We start from the raw sequence: 21,646 nt of genomic DNA on the forward strand, positions 1-21,646 counted from the left end.
AATAATACTCAAGTACAGTACAGATACTCAAAAAATGTACTTAAGTACAGTATTCAAGTAAATTTACTTTGTTACTGTCCACCACTGGGTATAGTCAGAGCAAAGACTGACACATTCAGTCCTGAGGATATTCAGGAAACAGAGCGTTTACTGTCTGTTTTTTTTTAGTCTTGTTTTTCCTTCTTTCCTTCTCCTCCCACATCCCTCCCTCTCCTCCTCTTTCCTTGAAAGCACGGTGCACGCGCTCGGTAGGCTGTTATTAAAGGGGCGGATTTGTAGGCGCGGTCACGTGCACAGGCGCTCCGGTGGTTTTGACTGTCACATAAAAGTGCGCGTCCCACCGGCCGACCGGCGGATCTCTGCCTCTGCACCCTGACGGACCGGACCGGAACCAGTGGCGGTGAGAGACAAAGAGGCTTACCTTATTATTTATTCACTTAGTATTGATTCCAGAAAAGTATTGTTTGTGTTGTTAGAAATAAAAGGCTGGCTGACAACTTTTAGTCACACAGTCTAACTATCATACTTCTGTAGAATCAGCTTATTTTAGTTATTACAAAGTCACATGAGGCGTCTTTATTCTAGTTGTCTTTTGTTCTTTTGTTCAACTCGACATCCATTGTTTCTTCATGCAGACAAAAACAGCCGCTCAGCTTGAAGGCGCGCCTCGCAGGGAAACACGTGAGATCAGTGGACATCCACAGCTGACACCACCGACACTCACAGGTATGCAGGAAAAAACTTACAATCTAAAGCAGTCCAAAGTGCTAACCTGCTGTGCTCATGTTCATTTTTATAAATACTGCTATTTGCTTGCTTCACACGCAAACAGTATGCAAATAATCTCATTTCCCTTCCGATTGTCTCTTCTTCTGCAGCAGGATGCTCTCTCTCTCTATCTATCTATCTATCTATCTCTTGTTCACAGCTGTAGACAGTCTGGGCTGTGCTGCTGCCTCCTCTGATAGTGCTGCTGGATGGCTGCATTGCTCCCAAACCTTTTACATTTAGATATTTTCCTATATAACATAGCTATACATTTAACTGTGTTTTTATCTCCATCCTAAAACCATTTTCTTTGCCTATTCATGCATTAGTGTGTCCCAGAAATCCATCCTCATAGCCTCCACCTTCTCGTGGCCTGCCTTGCGTGGGATGCTGCAGAGTGTGAGAGCACGAGTGGAGATTTGATACCACTTGGCAACAGTAGCCCGTATAAGAAGTGTGGTATATTCAGTCATGGGGGATTCGATCTTCAACTGCTGTTATGTTCCACCCCATCCCCCAGGCGACAGAGAGGTCCCCAGGTCCAGACGCGAAGAGACCATGACCTCCAACATCCCCTCTGACAAGCGCTTCCTCATCTTCTTCGACTTCGATGAGACGATCGTGGATGAAACCAGTGATGATGTGGTGGTGCAGGCCGCCCCGGGTCAGCACCTCCCGGGCTGGCTGAAGGACACCTACCAGCCGGGTCGCTACAACGAGTACATGCAGCGCGTACTGGCCTACCTGTCGGAGCAGGGTGTCACGGAGAGCGACATGCGCACCGTCATGGAGAAGATACCGGCCACCCCTGGCATGTCCACCCTCTTCCAGTTCCTGCGCACTCGCCCACAGACGGACTTTGAGGTGGTGCTCATGTCAGACGCAAACACCTTCTTTATTGAGTGTTGGCTGCGGCGCACGGGGGCGCGCCAGCTCTTCCACCGGATCTTCAGCAACCCAGCCACCTTCAACAAGGACGGCCGGCTTGTGATGAAGCCATTCCACTCCCACGACTGCCCACGATGCCCCAGCAACATGTGCAAGCAGGTGGTGCTCAGGGACTACGTGGCCCGCAGGACGCAGGAGAGGGGCCGTCCGTACCAGAGGGTCTTCTATGTGGGCGACGGGGCCAACGACTTCTGCCCGACGCTCGCCCTCGGGCCCCGAGACGTGGCTTTCCCTCGGAGGGATTTCCCCATGCACCGGCTGATCACAGAGACCCATGAGGCCGTGCCCGGGGAGTTCAAAGCGGTCACGGTGCCGTGGGCGAATGCGGAGGAAGTGATTCAAAGGCTTAGGAAGCACGTAGCAGAGTAGGGGGTCACACAGAGAGATAGAAGGGGAAGTTTTGGGGGCAGAGGACTCCTTTAGGCAGATTCTCAGGTAACCTGCTCCAAATAAAAAAATACATAAAGGCATTAAAATCATCTGCCTTGCCATCATGCACGTGCCTTCAGCATCTCACGTTTTGGTCCAGAGGTCAGAGGTCACCATCAGCTGCAGGTTAATGATTATGGACCAAGTGATAGTTCAATTTAAGGATAGATATTTAAAGGTTAGGGGTATAAGATTTGTGCGGTTACCTTCAGGGGGTCTTGAGTTGCTTCTAAACTGGGTGACCATGAGAATCAGTGAGTACTTTAATAGCAATATTTAAAATGCTATGGACAGACAAGTGTGTTTCCTTCCAACCGCACTTTAAAGATATTGTGAAATTGGAGTCTCAGTAAATGAAACCAGACCAACACTGCCATCTGATGGAGAAGGGCATTTTAAAAATCTGCAATATGTTGATCAACAGGATTCTCAGAATATGTCTTGTAAAGATAAATGTCATTACTTTGTTGTAGCAGTGTGTTTGTTTGTTCTACTTGTCTGTCAGTCTGTTGCGTCCTTGCTGTGTGGGCCAGGCCCACCACAGAATTTACACCAGCAGGAATAAAGCCATCAACTGAAACACTGCCTGTGTCTGATTTACTCTCCACTTCTCACCAACATCCATGATCACAAATATATAAAGATTCAAAAATATCTATTTGATAACATGTAGTCTGTCTGTACTAAACGACCACATTTTATATCTGAAAATATGAAGGTGTCTCCCTTTACAGACATGGTGCAAATTTAGTTCTTGAGCTCACTCTCATTATGTCACATCTTCACAGTCTGCAGAGAACTAAGTTTTTAGTCCTATTAAGCCATATGAGAGATACATTATTCAAACATTTTTTGAAATAAGATAAGCCTATAAATCAGTTTTCTAAACCCATTAGTCTCAAGGGTTACCCACATTGTGCTCCTGGTTTTACCACGTGTCTGTTTTCTTTTTGACTTGTAGTTATAGGCTTAAACATACATTTTCCTACTTGATATTTCACATAAATATTATTTTTGTAGCTACTTCAAAGTATAATTTTTAAAAAAATACTGAACATAAATGTTGCCATTTGATGCATTGTACAAGAGTTGGCTTAGACCTAATCTACATCTGCTGTCCCTTGTAAATAGAGTAAAGTAAATTGATTTTGTTACATCGATTTAAAAACAGTATATATATTTTTGTGGTACCTATATTTGCCTCACATTTTATCAGAGCAAAAGTTAGTTAGGAATATCCATCATCAAGGCTAGTCTGAGTCAGGTAGACAGTTTACTTCTAAAACGTCTTGTTACCTGACTGTTCCATGCCCCCTAGTGGTCACAACATGTTGTGAGGGTGCACTACACTTTGTACTTTTTTACTTCCCTCATGTGAGAATAAATATTGTGTTTATTGGTAAATACATAACGTTTTGTAAGTTGATGCTGATTTACTGCCTGGTAGGGTTGACAATGTATTTATCAACCTGTTGTTTATAGGCTACATAATAGTGACAATACCATCAAGACTTAGATTTTTTCAGTGAATAATAATTGACATGCTTGCAGCCTCCTTGGAGTATGGTCCAAATAAAACTCATAAACAAATAAAAAGTGAATTTAGCCAACCAAAGTCAAGGCAAATAAAATAGTACACTATCTCCTTGGACAATAAGCAAAGTGATTAAACGTTATAAGACATCATAAATAAAACTAACACTTTAGGGATATTAATGATTTGTCAGAGCTGATATAGTTTATTTATTTACAGAGAGTGGTAGAGGTTTTTCTTTTTTTTTTCAAACTTTATTATGAATGTACATAACAAACAATGGGTTCATTCAGATGGAGCATCATACATAAACAACTATTATACTTATTCAAACTGTCACTGCACTACCTGTACATAGGCTGTATTTTATTATATTTTATTGTATTTTATATTGAAATTTTAGATATTTAAAAGCTGAAAGAGAGAAACAGCATCTCGTTTTTCCTGTATGTCTCGTATATACAGTGAAAATTGACAATAAAACCTTTGAATGTTATACATACAGAAACAATACAGCTTCAGTTGGTAATTTAAGGTAATTGAGAGAATTGTACGTACATAGAAAATAAATAATATAAATTAAGTAAGGAGAGGGAAAAAATATCATTATTCAGTGAGCAATTATTTCAGGGAATCGTATATTTTTAGTCCTCTTGGTCCTTTCATTATTTTCAATTATTTTCAATTGATTCATCTGCAGTGCATCCTGTCATATCATGGGGGGCAGTAGTGAGCAAAAAGATGACCGCTCATCAAGCCGTAGAAGAATAAAATCCGGAAGTAGTTTCTCGTGCGCATGGCGGCACTTGGGAAATTATTTACCTTCTGATTTGATACGTTTCTACTTTGTTTTAGAAATAATATTTTCTTTCTTCATTACTAAATTATACAGGTAAGCGGGTTTTGTAGCGTGCAGGTTTGAGTTCCTTTTCAGTTGTGATCCTTTCCAAAAGAGATTATTAAACAACGACGTTGCTGAAACGTCGGCTAACAATCATTCATTTCTTTGCACGTTAGCTTGTTAGCATGCTAGTGATTGTCGTTTTTGTGGCATTTTCAATTCAATTGTGTTTATCAGAGTTTTAACGTTTGCCAAATTGTGTTCTCTTTATTGTTGTAAGCGTCTAACATTGTTGAATAGGCGATGGTAGTCCGTGTTATGCTAAAATGCAAAATTAGCAAAGGCTAGCTAGTTTAATTTATATCGTTATTTTAGGAAGAAAGCAAAATACAATTTAAAAGTTGCATGAAAAAGTTGTGAAAAACCACTAACAATAGACATGTTATTTTATTTTTAACAGCAGGGATAAATTATGTAGCTTTATAAAATCTGATGTATATTTTAATAACATTATAGTGACATTGTCCATTAACAGTACAACCTATTCATACAAAAGCCTTATTTTAAAATGAATATCAGGAAACAAACTGTTTAAAACATTAACACAACATTCCCTCTCAGCTCTCTTCCCAATGGAGGCTGATCTGTACGACGAGTTTGGCAACTACATCGGTCCAGAGCTGGACTCTGACGATGATGATGAAGACCTGGATGCAGACGACAGAGATGTCGATGAGGTGCTCCTCAAAACTAGTCTGAACAATTCTTACAGGCTAGCACGTTGTGTTTATTGATGCTACATATCACATTACTAACTGTCTCCTCATGCAGGGTGATGATGACGATGATGATGAACCTGCTGATGCTGATGACGATGTCCCGGGTATGGAGGTGGTCCTGCATGAGGATAAGAAGTACTATCCTACAGCAGAGGAGGTTTATGGTCCTGAGGTGGAAACTATCGTGCAGGAGGAAGACACACAACCCCTCACAGGTAAGACACGAGGAAGAACTACAGAACTCTTATATGCAGACTTTTTAAAAAGTGCATTGAACCACGTTCTTACATAATTATAATAAAGTGTGAAGACATGAGTTGAACACACAAACACTATTGTTTTCTTTCCACTCTAGAGCCCATCATCAAGCCTGTGAAAAACAGGCAATTCACTCTAATGGAGCAGGAGTTACCAGCCACTGTCTATGATATGGAGTAAGTCATCTGCATAATGTTCATGATGATCTTGTTTTATAAGAAAGCGCAGCACATTTGGTTTTAGGGATTGTTTTTGATTCAGGAGGGATGAAGTGTACCATTACATGTTAAGCTGTACCTAATGAGCACGATTCAACAATCTGTCTTATGTTATATCACATCACACATGGTGCATGCTTAATTTCCAGGACACATCAGGTATTTACATCTGTTCACTGTGAGTTGTTAAAGCAGCGATGTGCCTCCTCTCTCCTGGCAGATTCCTCGCTGATCTGATGGACGGCACTGAGCTGATCCGTAACGTCACCCTGTGTGGTCACCTTCACCACGGCAAGGTTGGAGTCTACCTTCTGGCTACTTCCAGCTGCTTCTGTGGCATTTACCCAAAGAGAGCATATGCTGCCAAGTTATAAAAGACTGAAGGATAGATTTATTTTAGAGCATGTGTGGCTGGCATAGCAGCAATTTAGATCTTCGTGTGACTCAGCGACATCTAATTCAGATTTTTTAATCCTTTTCAGACTTGTTTCGTGGACTGCCTGATCGAACAGACACATCCAGAAATCAGGAAGAGAGATGATGTGGATGTGAGTGTTAACTCTCACACAACTATTCAATTTATTACCCTACATTTCTGTGATAGACATCAGAAACTAACATGAACCCCTCACTTTTTCAGCTCCGATACACAGACATACTTTTCACAGAACAGGAGGTGAGTGATTTGGTTTGATTGTGCAACTTAAAATACATTTGATTGTCACATATATGAATGTTATTACATTGTGGATGTGATCCAAAAGAGATCAGAGTTCAATTTGATGGGCGATTTCTTTCCTGTGTTTTTTTCCATAGAGAGGTGTTGGCATAAAGAGCACACCTGTCACAATGGTCCTACCAGACTCCAGAGGGAAATCCTACCTCTTCAACATCATGGATACACCAGGTACCGTGTGCAAGCTTGATACTTTGTGCCCCTGTTGTATGTTTCTTTGTAGAATAGAACAAAGTGATGTAAAATCTGGTCTACCTCTGTCTCCAAAGGCCACGTGAATTTCTCCGACGAGGTCACATCCAGCATCCGGATATCTGACGGTGTCGTCCTCTTCATTGACGCAGCTGAAGGAGTGAGTTTTCCTCTTTATCTCTCAAGTCCTTTCCTCTCTTTGCTCTTTCTGTCTCTCTACAGCATAGTTCTGCATTCTCTCGTCTTACCCCAACCTTTGTTTCTCTCTCTGCCCAGGTGATGCTGAACACAGAGCGTCTGATCAAACATGCCGTACAGGAGCGCATGGCCATCACCATCTGCATCAACAAGATAGACCGTCTCATTGTGGAGCTCAAGCTGCCTCCAACAGATGCTTATTATAAACTACGTCACATCGTGGATGAGGTCAATGGTTTGCTCAGGTAATAATGGAAACCCGTAACGTATAGTGTGTAAGGACAGAACAGACGATCTCATGTGGTGTTGTGTTTCATATCGTGGGAAGAAATGATTGGATTGGTAAGAGAGCAGGATCAGTTTTAAGTTAGACTCCATTTCTCGTCCTCCCCCTCAGCACGTACTCCACTGATGAGAACTTGGTGGTGTCTCCTCTGCTCGGAAACGTCTGCTTCGCCAGCTCTCAGTACAGCATCTGTTTCACCCTGGGGTCCTTTGCAAAGATCTACTCCGACACCTACGGTAAGCCAACTCTTCACAGTTTGCTCTGAGGGCACTGGATTGGCTCACCCTTCTGCTGTTTCATGCTCATTACAGTAAATAACACGTAACTCCTCTTCTCTCACTAACTCCTCGTTTTATCTCTTCAGGCGACATCAACTATAACGAGTTCGCCAAGAGGCTTTGGGGAGACATTTACTTCAACCCTAAAACGTGAGTGTTATTCTAATCTCTACAGAATGTTACTTGCATGCTAAGCTATCCTCTGCTTTCAAAGCACTCTTGTTTATCCGTGATATTCTTTATTTCCTTCAGCCGTAAGTTCACCAAGAAAGCTCCCAGCAGTAACTCTCAGCGCAGCTTTGTGGAGTTTGTCCTAGAGCCTCTCTACAAGATCCTCTCTCAGGTTGGTCTTACATCAAATGAAACACAGTGAACTCTTTCAGATTCTGTGAGAAGTCAACACATCAGGCTCTGGCTGTGTAATCATCTCCTAAATCCTCTTGGTTTGCAGGTGGTTGGGGATTGTGACACATCTCTCCCCAGAGTTCTGGACGAGCTGGGGATCCACCTGACCAAAGAGGAACTGAAGCTGAACATCAGACCGCTGCTGAGGCTCGTCTGTAACCGCTTCTTTGGGGAGTTCACTGGTATGCTTTCAAATGTTTTATCCTGCTTGTTTACTTCATCCATCCATCCATCCATCCACTTTCTTTCGCTTATCCGGGGTCGGGTCACAGAGGTCGCAGTCCAAGCACATTGACCCAGACATCCCTCTCCCCGGCAACACTTTCAAGCTCCTCCTGGGGAATCCCGAGGTGATCCCAGACCAGGCGGGATTTATAATCCCTCCAATGAGTTCTGGATCTTCCCTGGGGTCTTCCCTCAGTTCAACGTGCCTTGAACACCTCTAAAGGGAGGAGTCCAGGAGACATCCTTATCAGATGAATGAACCACCTCAGCTGACTCCTTTCAACGCTAAGCACCAGCGGCTCTACTCCGAGCTCCTTCCGGGTGTCTGAGCTTGACCCTCTCTCTAAGACCGAGCCCAGCGACCCTTAAGAGGAAGCTCATTCTTGCCGCGTGTATCCAAGTTCCAAGCTCATGACCATAGGTGAGGGTTGGAACGTAGACCGACTGGTAAATTGAAAGCTTTGCGTTGCGGCTCAGCTCCCTCTTCACCACAAAGGTCCAGTACAACGCCTGCATAACTGCTGACGCTGCACCAATCTGCCTGTCGATATCACGCTCCATTTTCCCCCCACTCGCAAACAAGACTTAAACTCCCCCACTTGGGGCAAAGACTTGCCCACCACCCAGAGAGGGCAATCCACCGTTTTCCGGCAGAGAACCATGACCCCAGACTTGGAGGTACTGACTCTCATTTCAGCCGCTTCTCACTCAGCTGCAAACCGCCCCAATGCCTGCTGAAGGTCCCAGCTTGAAGGAGCCAACAGAACCACATCGTCTGCAAAAAGCAGAGATGAAATTCTGAGCCCCCCGAACTGGAGACCCTCCTCCCCCCGGCTGCGCCTTGAGACCCTGTCCGTAAAGATTACAAACATTGTAATCATTAAATTGTTATTTTTATTGCCCTATATAATGCACTTTATTATAAAGACAGTATAATGACACTACTACAGAGTTTAAGAGATTTAATGCATTCTGCAGCATGACTGCTCATATCTCTCCTTTGAACAGGAGGACAAACACTCATTCTTTGTTAAATATGTAAAGTTAAACATGCATCTCTCCCCCTACAGGCTTTGTTGACATGTGTGTTCACCACATCCCATCACCTCAAGAGGGCGCTAAGAACAAGATAGAGCACACATACGCAGGAGGTATGGACTCAGACCTGGGGGAAGCCATGGCGGAGTGCGACCCTGAGGTGAGTGTGATGGTGGAAACATGAAAGCTTGTGAGAGTTTGATTCACAGTTAAAATTGTAATAAGCTCAGTCTGCTCCAACAGGCTGCTTTGATTAGCTTCAAATAAACAACCTATCAAATAAGCAAACATAAGACACTGGTGGACTTTAACCACAGTTTTCAGATGTCATTCAGAAGTCTTCTGCTCCTTGCTCAAAGCCGATGACGTAATGTAACATTCCTGTGGTAAGACTGTCCTGCCCTAATTTCTGTCCCTCTCTTATCGCTCCTTCCTGCTCTCTTCATGTCTCACCCTCAGGGCCCTTTGATGTGCCACACCACTAAGATGTACAGCACAGAGGATGGGGTTCAGTTTCATGCGTTTGGCCGCGTGCTGAGCGGCACCATCCAGGCTGGCCAGCCCGTCAAGGTTTTAGGAGAGAACTACACCCTGGAGGATGAAGAGGACTCCCAAGTCTGCACTGTGGGACGTCTCTGGATTTCTGTGGCCAGGTGAGCTGCAGGGCTTTGGTTTCCTATAAGTTTGAAGAGCCAGAACTTAATCTTTGGATGTTTTAAATCTTACTCTTTCATCTACTCTTCTTAGATACCAAATTGAAGTGAACAGAGTCCCTGCTGGAAACTGGGTCCTCATCGAAGGCTGTGACCAACCCATTGTAAAGACCGCCACGATCACAGAGCCCAGAGGAAACGAGGAGGTGAGGCAGTAGACTTTAATCACCGTTTAGATCTCATGATAATCAGCAGACGTTAACAGTTTCTGTATTCTTCAACAGGCTCAGATTTTCAGACCGCTCAAGTTCAACACGGCTTCAGTTATCAAGATCGCAGTGGAGCCGGTCAACCCGTCAGAGTTGCCCAAGATGCTGGACGGACTGAGGAAGGTCAACAAGAGTTATCCATCCCTCACTACAAAGGTGGGTTACCACATACGTACAGTACTATAATGGCTGGATCAGAAAATTCTAATCCCTGCGACATGGGATTAATAAACCAATAACAAGAGAGATTAGAGGATGAAGGTTACACAGCACAATAGCTTTCTGAAAATATGATCCTGAAGGAAGGTTAAATGATAAGCTGAGTTAAAACTGTAGCTACTGGATTAATATGATTATGTTTTAATGTGTGTGTGTGTGTGTGTGTTTGTCTTTCAGGTGGAGGAGTCTGGAGAGCACGTCATCTTGGGGACAGGAGAGCTCTACCTGGACTGTGTCATGCATGACCTGCGGAAGATGTACTCAGAGATAGACATCAAAGTAATTTCCTTAAATTTGCTTTGTTTGTTATTTCACAACATCTACCTGATTTATTTTCTTGAGATGCTGACATTTTCACTGTTTTTTTGTAGTTTTGAATAGAATGTGCTGAAAAACAAAAACAGCCAATTTATAGAACTAATATTTCAGTTGATAAATATTTAAAATGATTGCCCAGCTGTTATAGTAAATAGTTATCCCATTCTAAAAAATGTAGATAACAGTGCATTATATTACATTTTATACTAAAGGGTTTTATTACAGATCATTTTATGTTATTAATATCTGAGACAGTTATTTCAATAGTATGTTTCAGAATAAAATACAAATTCAATCTTAATTATCTTGTTAAATAAATCATACATAATGATCCGGTGCAACCAAGCGGCAACGCGAGAATTGAAGCAAATGCGGAAGTGTTAAAAACTGCAGTTCATGTGTCCGCTAGAAGCTGGCTGCAGAAGTGCCGAAAACCACATACACACAAATTCTAAAAAGCCGATCTTTACAGCAGAAATAAACATGTTTACATCCTGGTACAAAAAACGAGTGTAGTCTGGATAGCTCATTTCTGGATCGGCACACACTGTACGGGAGGTGAATTTTTTCATAACGCAACAATTTCAAAGATGTTGAGATTACAAGTCTTCAAATGAGAGACACAGCTGACTTGATTGACAGGCGGGAACACTGTAGCTGTTAGCAAGGAGGCTCAAAGCCCGCCTCTTTACCTCACACTTGCTCGATAGCAGTTATGTTGAGTTCAATATTTCCAATATGGCTGCCGCCGACGTTTGGCCTCAAAACAGCGCTTCAGAAACAGATGGGTGATGTCCCGGATACTACATCCATTATTTATACAGTCTATGGGTGCAACACAGACGCTCTTTGGTTCCTTTGTGTAATTGATGTTCTCGTCTTCATCCTCAGGTTGCCGACCCCGTTGTTACTTTCTGTGAAACAGTCGTAGAGACGTCATCACTTAAGTGCTTTGCTGAAACACCAAACAAAAAGTGAGTATCAAACATCATATTTATGAAGCTCTTGTTCACATATATACTTTCAGATGGCTCACGTTCCTGTTTTATTGACTTGAGTGTGAACTTCTTCTTTATTTAAAAGTTTCTGATCCCTGGTGTGAACTGTTATTTTGAATCTGAGTTTTTCTCGTCGGGGAGTTAAATTTATGCACAGTTTGGAGATATATCAGAGTTAGTCTTCCCTCCGGCTCGTGTGTCTCCTGAACTCAGAAGAAGTGATTGACGGCTGTGTGATGTGATTGACAGGAACAAGATTACCATGATCGCAGAGCCGCTGGAGAAAGGGCTGGCTGAGGACATCGAGAACGAAGTGGTGCAGATCACGTGGAACAGGTATGATGATGAAGATGTGACCATCAGGCACTGCATCACGTGGATTTCTGATTGATCTCTTAATTAACTCATATCATGCAAAGTGCCCCTCCTAATGGATTAAGATTTTCCTCATTACTCACTCTCATAAAGGAGCCGCTTATTCAATTCTCCAACTCATCGTTCATTCTCATTATTCCTCTAGTTAGCAGGATTCCTTTAAATCTAAAGGTGTGTCGACCAATTTGAAAGACTTTTATCATTAATTCTTAACACTGCTTTGGATCAGACTTTCTGTAAAAGTGCTGCAAACTCTCAGAGCTGCAGAAGTTATGACATAAAGTTCTGAAGTCAGGTTGGACGTCTCACTTTGACCAGATGGACAGAAATAGTGCCTCTGCGTTGTCAGTTTGGAAGAGGCATTAAAACCTGTAAAATATAGGAGCCATGTTTGGTTCTGACGTCTGTCTTCATATGGAAATTGAGATATAGATGTCTATGATTTAAGTAAAGGACAGCCCTCTCATGTGTTCGTTAAAGCCCCCCTCAGTATATTGATCAGTCCACTCACAGTAATTGAATCATGCACTAAAAGCATGCATGAATTCCCATCCATGTGACGTGACGGGCCGGCCATGAGTGTGTGTTTCGCTCCAGAACGGCTTCCTGTCAGTCCCCAACTCATCTGTTAAGGCCATCTGGACCCAGCGGTGCCAGCATGGAGCAGCAGAGCCAGAGAAGTGACATACTTCACACACCATTAAACTAAACCTTCGCTCCCCTCCTCCTCTTCCATTAACCCCTGCGCCCCGCGATCAACCAATCTCCTTAATGTTCAAGCTGACATAATGTGCGCACGTCCTTTCAACCCCACGCCTGCTCTCTTTCATCATGGCAGGAAGAAACTGGGAGAATTCTTCCAGACTAAGTACGACTGGGATCTGCTGGCTGCCAGGTCCATCTGGGCCTTCGGGCCGGACACCACAGGACCCAACATCCTGGTGGATGATACACTGCCTTCTGAGGTGAGTGTGTGTGAGTTATGCAGGAAGAGAACAGGAATAAGGATCATGTTTAAAAGGTCAGGTTAAGATTCATTCATTTGGTCAAGGACAGATCAACTGCTGTAATTCAGGATGATTTAAAACACTCACTCACTGTATGTAAACACAAGGGATGTTAAGAACTTACTTGAACACTTTTTTTTTTTGATTTTCTATCATGTGGTCTCATATTTCGTTCAGCTATCAGGGAGGTGTCTTAATAACTATCAAGCCAGAGTTAGCTATAAGCTAATTTTCATTTGTGGTCCCTGGGCAGGAAGATGTAAAATAATGTACAATACAAATGATAAATAACATACTAGCATTTAAAACAATACATAGGCTACTCAACACAGTCCATCACTAGTAAAAACACATTTAAAATTGCATTTCATTGTCTCTAGTTAGATGCATTCAGATGATCACATGATTGTTTTACCTTGAGCCATAATTTCAGTTTACTTTTAAAAACACTGAGGCTTGTACAGTCTCTAATGTGAGTCGGTTTTGATGTGAATCAGCTGACTGAAGGTGTTGCGCACAGTAGAGACGCTCCGCTGGGGGCTGCGGCTGAGCGACAGGTCTCAAAAGCGCCTTTCTGCTCTGCCGCCGGACTGATTATAACCCGGTTGCGCTCCTGGCTCACACCTGACCAGATTCAAATGCTTATTTTTCTCAGTAAGAATGAGTAGACAGAAAACTGGACACTGAGTCTAAAATATGATCCTGTTCAGTTCCCTTGTTGAAGTCTGAGCCTTCACTTTATAAAACTGTATGTCTGCAGAGATTATGAGCCTGCTCAACACGTTGATATTCAGCGTGTTTAACATTTTGAACCCCTCAATACAATCCGTAGCTATTTAATACTGTCAGTTTTAAACATTGTGTCATGAAGGAAATTGATTCAGGGGAAAAAACACATTTGATATTGTTTTTGACATGGACAATGTTTCAGATTTTTTTTTGTCATTAAAGTTTTTATTAACTTTTCAATGTATTACAAATAAAACAATAATGAAAAGAAAGAAAACAGAAATACAAAATGCTGGGATACACTGCACAGGCCAGACAGACAATCACAAACATTGGATAAAGGATATACAGACAGGACATCCGCTCAAAGAGATAACGTCCATAGTATGTTGTGACTGGAATAATACAGTGTTAAAGCAGCAGTTATACAGGGGATCCTGATACTGTTGGGATCTGCACAGTGTCTCGGTCAGTTTTTATGTGAGCCCAAAAGCAGTCCCAGGAGGTGGTCCCACCCCCTGTACTACCTTTTAATCTGTTCAGCATGGATCCGTAAGATGCCGTCTCTATCATTGCATCTACCCAGTCTTTCAGTCTTGGGCTTCTGTCAGATTTCCAAAGTCTTAAAATAGATCTGGATGCAGTGATCAAACCTGGAAATCGTTTCAGTTTTTTGAATGATTAATCGATAATTAATCGTTAACATTTCCAAAGATCGATCACAGGAAATACTTGACATTTAAATCCCTAGTAAACACTCATCAGAGGAAATCCAATTCTGCAGCCAGTCGTCCAAAGTGCTTTTTAAAGTCCCACAAAGTATTCAGTCCTCCAACATCAGAAGTTCACCCGATTGACAAGTAACTTTGATTGGTAAATAATGTGGGTCATCACTTTAACTTCATGCCCAGACTCACTTTGACTTTAACTCAGATGACAATAATCATAGTACTTTGATGTTCCGATGCTGAATACCAACCACTTTAAGCCATTTTTGCACATTCAAACTATATGCATATCAGTTCTAAAATCTAACGCTTAAACGCCAAGAATAAAATAATGACTCCCAAATGAAGGTAAAATTTGACTGTGCACTCATATTCTTAACTGCTTCTTAACTTTTTAATCCATTCTGAAGATGTGCAGAGCTGCAGAAGTCTTAGTGCTTTGGCTTTCATCCACATACTTTATGAAAAATCTATATATTTGAGATATGTGTTTGTGCCTCATGCTGCATATTCTTATTCCTCTTCTATAGGTCGACAAAGCTCTGCTGGGCTCAGTCAAAGACAGCATTGTTCAGGGCTTCCAGTGGGGCACCAGGGAGGGACCTCTGTGTGACGAACGTAAGTTCACTTTGGTTCTTGTATTTCCTCCTCAGAGTGAGATCTCTTTCTTCCCATTAGCGTTTCATAACTGTTAATCATTTTCTCCTCTTCACCCTCTCAGCCATCAGGAATGTAAAGTTTAAGATCCTGGACGCCGTCATCGCTCAGGAGCCGCTCCACAGAGGAGGAGGCCAGGTCATCCCCACAGCCAGGAGGGTGGTGTACTCCGCTTTCCTCATGGTGAGATCACAACCCCTCCTCACCTCCCCCTCCCCCACTCAATCCTATTCTCCTCATCCGCCATTAGCTCCTCCAGACTTTCTTTTCATCCTCACTTTCTTTAATGTTCCATTAACGTGATTACGGTTTGGGATTTCGCTGACGTGCGCTCTTTTTAATTGTGATGTGATAACATTCCTCTCTCTCATTTTTGGCTTCTGTCCTCGTTGTCTTTGGCTTTTTCACCGCTCACATCATAAATCCGCGGGTCAGATGGACACGGACGGGCCACACTGTGTCTCTGGGCTTTTGTCCTCAGTTTAATGTTTGGTCTCTGTGTCACAGGCCACTCCAAGGCTGATGGAGCCGTATTACTTCGTGGAGGTTCAGGCTCCAGCTGATTGTGTGTCTGCGGTCTACACGGTGCTGGCTCGGAGGAGGTTTGTATATTTGATATATTTACCCCACATTTAAAGCCCTGCTCATCACTGCTGTTTCGCCCAACCTAACAGGAACACCAGGAGTTTAAGTTTTTAAAATCTGACCGTGTTTTTATCATCATCAGAGGTCACGTCACCCAGGACGCCCCCATCCCCGGCTCTCCTCTTTACACCATCAAGGCTTTCATCCCCGCCATCGACTCCTTCGGCTTTGAGACAGACCTGCGAACACACACGCAGGGACAGGCCTTCGCTTTGTCTGTGTTCCACCACTGGCAGGTATGAAACGCCTCCTGTCTTTTTTTAAAACATGTTTACACACAGATTTAAAATTAATTCACAAAGCAGCAGCCAAATGGAGGTTATGCAAAAACGGTCAAGACGTCCTTGTGAAACAACGCCGTACTACGTGAACATTAGTGCAATCAAAGCATTGCTCGAGGCGCTGAAACAAGGTCATATAGTTTAATGAGTTTAAGTCAAACCTGGATCAGGTGAAACTGTAGAAGGCGTGTTGCAGATATGACTTTTAGAGCTGTTTGGTAAGTTAATTTGAAGGTCACAGTTTTCCTTTAAGCCAGACGCACTTTTCGTTGAAGCAGAGACTTTAGTGGACAAAAACAGAATATTTTTACTTTCTGCACTTGATCATGACTGATCTTCGCTCTGTGCTGTGCAGAGCGGCGCTGTATGCTCTCATCCAGAGTTTACAGTAGGCCTCTTTTATGTCGGCCAGTTTGGCCGGTGATACTCCAGAATTCCGGCCATATAAAACAACTGTCAGACATCAGAATCAGAAATACTTTATTTATCCCGGGGGGAAAGTCGGTCATTACAGTTGCCCTTATACACAATAAGTAAGAATATCAAATAATATTAATAGAAGAAAGTAATTAATAAGATATAAATACAAATGGAAGGAAGAGGGTACTCTGGTGGTCTGTCTGGAGTCTGGCTATGGCAGCGTTGAGAATGTTGGACGCCGTAGTCGGGTTGGCAGAGGGGGGATGTAAACAGCTACCAGCACGTCATGCAAGATCTCCCTGCGCAGACAACATAGTTGGAGGCCCACAGCGCTCTCGGTGCTTTTCCGGTCTGCCTGGACAGTCTGGAAGCCGTCAATGGAGACGTTGTATACTCTCTAAAAGCCCTATCTGCTTAATAACTTACATTTACCAGCAACACAACACTAAAAACACTGACATCGTAACCCAGAAAATCACATTGAAAACTAGAAATGAATCAATTAAATAATAATATGATCAAGCTGCGGGAGTCAGCGCGTCGATGCCAACCTGCTGTGTGAGAAAGAGGGAAGGGGAGAGAGACTGTATCGTAGCGCAACGGATCAGCACACCAGGACTCTGTTCCTCAAAGTGCAGTTTGCATAATCCAGTTTACATTTATAAAGACACTATATCAATCAATCAGACTTTATTTTCAAGCACTTTTCATAGAATGACATTGTAACACAAAGTGCTGTACATAAAAACCACTTAGAATAGAATAAATTAAGAAAAAGATATTTTAGATTTTATATCAAAAACAAAAAAAGAGGTTGCTGAACGAACTGCAGGAACGCTCTCATGCTATCTTAATGAGGAAACACTGGAGTTAAAATAAGATGTTAAAACTCAACACAGGAAATTAGAATCGCCAAAATAAAAGACATTTCTAAGATAATGAAACACTAAAATATTAAACCATTAAAAGAAAATAAGATGTTATACTTAAAAAATAAAATAGATAAGTACATAAATAAATAAAATAGAATAAAAGTGACTAAAATTTGAACTAGATAATAAATAAATAAATAAAACAGTTATAAGAATGAATGAAACTCAGTCATTACAGAGGCTAAAAAGGAAGGTCTTGAGTTTGCTTTAAAAAAAAAAAGAAGCGCTTCATGATCTAATAAGCACTGAAGTTTGTGTCATGCAAGAAAGATGATAGAAACAAACACTGGTTTGTAATCATTTTGACCTTTTAAGGTGCTTTCCTGATATTTTTGAGCATTCAGGTTCGACTGTTTTCTCTGTGCCGCTGTCAATCAGTGATTGTGCGTGTGGCGTTACAGATCTGCTGCTTCACTCTCTGCTTATGAACAAATGTTGGTATGCAAAAGTGTAGACTCCAAATATAGGACTAGTCCACTTTTTCACATGCAGTTTAAAGGTGACATATCACGCTTTTTTCATCAATATATATTGGTCAAAGAGGTCCCCAAAACATGTCTTTAAAGTTTATGCTCAAAAAAACACTTAGAAATCAGATTTTGACATGCCTGAAAAATCCTCTTCTTCAGTCCTCCTCAGAACACTCTGTTTTCTCTCTGACCACGCCCCCTCAGGAAGTGGATGTGGCCTCGGCTGTCCAGCATGTTGATCTAATGTTTACATGTTGGCTGAATATACACGGCTGCTCAGAGATCACGTTACTTCAACCCTCTGAATCTGATCCAGAATCTGATCCTGACGGAGAGGCGCCTGTAGCAGGACCTTTCTGAAGGATTAGTCACAGATTTAGTGTTTCTTGTTATTTTATTTATCAGTATGTAGACGTGTGTCTTGGTACACAGCTACCAACATGTAGCTATGTGGCTATGCTAACTAGCTCTAGCACTTATCCTCGATAAATAAAAATCATCCACTAGATCTTCAAATCTGCAGACGTGGGGAGTAAAACCGACCTCTACCAGAAAGGCAGCAGGACCCTTCTGAAGGATTGGTCACAGATTCTGTGTTTCTTGTTGTTTTATTTGTCAGTGTGTAGACGTGTGTCTTGGTACACAGCTACAGCTATGAACATGTAGCTATGTAGCTATGCTAACTAGCGCTAGCACTTATCCATGACAAATAAAAATCATCCACTAGATCTTCAAATCTGCAGACGTGAGGAGTAAAACCGACCTTTGTGTTTATTAAGACAGCCTACAACTAGCATGCCTCCCTCCTCAGCTCCTTGTTAGCACACATTTGTGCAGGTAATGAAAAACAGAGGGGGGATTCAGTATTATTTTATACAGTCTATGGGCTGAACAAGCTCCGAGCTCTGACTCTGTGACAGACCGGATATTGTTGTTACGTAACAAAAACACGGAAGTCTGAAACGGCTCGTTTCACACACATTTACAGAAAGGTGGAGAAATCAAAACGGGCAGAATGGATTTTTTTCATTCTTGGGGGGTTTGTAGACATGCCAGGGACACATATTTCAGGTAGAGAACCATTAAAAAGTCCATTTTGCATGATATGTCACCTTTAAAGGGAAACCCCACAGCTTAAATTCTGAGTAATATGGTTATTTGTATTCTGGTATTTGGATATCTGATGATATCTCTATAACGCAAACCCTGCTCTCATCCTGACTGCACTCATTTATCCACACACATGATGAGCTGAAGGGAGAAGTCCTCTCCATGTCTTGAGTCCATTCATGACAGAATCCACAGACATACCTCCTGAGCGGCTACACCAACATTTCCTATTGTTAACTAACTCGCATGCACCAACTGTCACATCCACCAAACCGTGGCAGCTCGTGCAGCAGAGCGACCAACCTCGTGCACACGTCTGCCACTTCACATAAACAGCTTTTGATGTGGAGTGTTGAGTCATTAAGTTTTCAGTATAACATGGCCGTCTGCGTCTCTGCCTGCCATGTCTGACGTGTGTTGGTGTCTGCACTCTGCAGAGCTGTGTCAGGAGAAATTAACTCCACTTAGAAAAGATTAATAGTTTACAGTCGTCTGGAAGAAGAAACACTGCAAATATTTAATGTGTTTGATGCTCCTGACAGATTTGTTATCCCCCAGAGGTGCGAGTACAAGTGTTCCACAAGAAACTACATGAATTATTTATTCTCACGCTTGTCTAAACACTGGCAGGAAGATGTATTACAGGCATAGATCGATCCTTTGGGAGCGTACAGTGAAATATAAACCTCTGTTGGTGTTCCATTCTGCAGGAGCTCTGATTGGTAGAGTTTGTTTTGCCAGATTTTTCTACCTGTGATTTATTTCCACGTCCTCAGTCTTCAGCCTGACTCAAAAGACAAATCATCCCAATCCCGACCTCTGTGGTCCTGAAACTTTGAGCACCTCTCCCTGACAGACTTTAAAGACGAGCTCCAGTTTGAACAAAAGCTGATCAACGCTGGGACAGAAGTAATTCCTGCCTGCACGTATCGATTCATCTGCCCCAGAAAATAAGAAACAACACAGAGTTCTGATGTCGTCCTCATTACATTCAACAGTTCAGAGCGTCCTCCCTCATTACTTTGATTAGTAGCTGCCAGTATCGGCATGCTAACAGCTCAGTGTTAAGTTGCACTTGTTAGCAGCCCTCATCCATCTGTTGATTGGGCTTCAGCCACCCCATTGATTATTTCTTTCCTTCTTCTTTAATCTCTCCCTGAGGCGGAGATCGTCTTATTAACCCCTCCCCTGCCGACAGATCTCACACTCAGCTTTCCCAACCTCCTCCTCCCTTTCCTCCTCTCCCTCTCTTCCCTTCCTTCTTTGCATTTACCCTGAATGCATCATATATCCTGTGGTGAGATCACTTTGTGAAGGTCACACTATGAGCTGCTTAAGATAATGGATTTCATGAATCATTTTAAAAGCCTGTGTGTGAACACAAACTTCTTCTATAACCGAACCTGCCAGCGTTGCACTGACTCTGCGTTGGTCCCTCTGAAGGAGTGACAGCATCGCTCGTCGCTCCTCCGTCGCGTTGACGGATGCATTCCTGACTCAGGAGCAGCGGGACAGACCTGCAACCCAATCAGATATTTGGTGAAAGGTCGGAGCCGCTGTAAGAAGAAGTGTTGACTCAGCTCCGAATATGACGTGTGTTAATGCTGCTCTCTAAGTTACCTTTGTGGGAGAAAAATGAAGACCACAGCTGCAGTTTCTCCATCTTTTAGTGTAACTTGATTTTAAACTTCTTGTCAGATTGTTCCCGGTGACCCGCTGGACAAGAGTATTGTGATCCGACCCCTTGAGCCCCAGCCTGCCCCGCACCTGGCCCGAGAGTTCATGATCAAGACCCGCAGGCGCAAGGTGAGACTTCTACCTGCTCTTTGTGTTTCCACAGCTTGTGTTAACTTCTCTTCCATCACGGCTCATATTCTCTGTTTGTCGTCTTGCAGGGTCTGAGCGAGGATGTGAGCATCAGCAAGTTCTTCGACGATCCTATGTTGTTGGAGCTGGCGAAACAGGACGTGGTGCTGAACTACCCCATGTGAGAACACCAACAGAAACCTCCACAAGTCGGTCACAGAGAAACCGTCTCTGATCCTTGACCCGTGACGTAATCAAACACAGAATCTACATTTTATAGATTCAGATGTTAATCTGAATCTTAAGAGAGTCCACAGCTAGTTTTTAGCTTCCCGACCTTTAACATCAGAGTAGAGTTGGTTCTCTCTTGAGAGCAGAGGATGTCTCTCTTCTCTCTTGTGTTTTTATTTTCTATGTGTACAAATATCAGTCGTTTTCGTAGGAGAAGAGAACATTGAAACTTTTTTAAAATAATTTGGATGTCATTGTTTTGGTGTACTCCTGAATAAAAGAATTCTTTGTATTTCATGAATTTTATCAAGTTTTTTTACACACGGTTAGATGTGAAAGACACCAAATCCTTACAGTGACCCAACAGTTGCTGGCTCGTGTGTTTGAGATACAGATCAGTTGAGACTCTAAATCTGAGCTTTCCCGATTCTTTGAGTGATTTGTGTGTCTGTTCGGGTCGTGTGTGGGCGCTGACTGATGGACAGACTGCGGGATCGTTGGAGGCAGGCGGAGAGGAAGCAAAGGTCAGAGGTTGCATATTGGAATAACATGAGAAAGGAAGGATGAAGCAGCGTGTCAAAGATGACAGATGTCACTAACGCAACAAAACTTCTGCTGAGAGTTGAAAGTTTGCTCTTTCTTCATCTCGTAAGTCACTGCAGAGA

At 42.7% G+C, this 21,646-nt stretch overlaps 2 protein-coding genes across 2 annotated transcripts; both read left to right on the plus strand.

The window, feature by feature from the left end:
* Positions 1 to 367: 367 nt before the first annotated feature.
* On the plus strand, positions 368 to 2,725 carry phospho1 (phosphoethanolamine/phosphocholine phosphatase 1). The gene is made up of 3 exons (XM_034710692.1): positions 368 to 400; positions 636 to 726; positions 1,098 to 2,725. Exon 3 carries the CDS (start codon positions 1,240 to 1,242, stop codon positions 2,083 to 2,085), a length of 846 nt encoding a protein of 281 aa, XP_034566583.1. The 5' UTR covers positions 368 to 400; positions 636 to 726; positions 1,098 to 1,239; the 3' UTR covers positions 2,086 to 2,725.
* Positions 2,726 to 4,438: 1,713 nt separating this feature from the next.
* On the plus strand, positions 4,439 to 21,282 carry eftud2 (elongation factor Tu GTP binding domain containing 2). The gene is made up of 28 exons (XM_034711326.1): positions 4,439 to 4,571; positions 5,142 to 5,257; positions 5,352 to 5,514; positions 5,655 to 5,733; positions 5,996 to 6,071; positions 6,258 to 6,323; positions 6,416 to 6,451; positions 6,592 to 6,682; positions 6,781 to 6,863; positions 6,980 to 7,146; positions 7,299 to 7,423; positions 7,552 to 7,615; positions 7,718 to 7,808; positions 7,917 to 8,052; positions 9,166 to 9,293; positions 9,593 to 9,786; positions 9,881 to 9,992; positions 10,071 to 10,211; positions 10,452 to 10,553; positions 11,484 to 11,566; positions 11,840 to 11,926; positions 12,804 to 12,930; positions 14,960 to 15,047; positions 15,151 to 15,269; positions 15,594 to 15,688; positions 15,814 to 15,967; positions 20,643 to 20,750; positions 20,840 to 21,282. Exons 2-28 carry the CDS (start codon positions 5,153 to 5,155, stop codon positions 20,933 to 20,935), a joined length of 2,916 nt encoding a protein of 971 aa, XP_034567217.1. The 5' UTR covers positions 4,439 to 4,571; positions 5,142 to 5,152; the 3' UTR covers positions 20,936 to 21,282.
* The last annotated feature ends 364 nt before the right edge of the window (positions 21,283 to 21,646 follow it).

Source organism: Notolabrus celidotus, chromosome 20, assembly GCF_009762535.1.
Source record: "Notolabrus celidotus isolate fNotCel1 chromosome 20, fNotCel1.pri, whole genome shotgun sequence".
In the NCBI taxonomy this organism is placed as follows: Eukaryota; Metazoa; Chordata; class Actinopteri; order Labriformes; family Labridae; genus Notolabrus; species Notolabrus celidotus.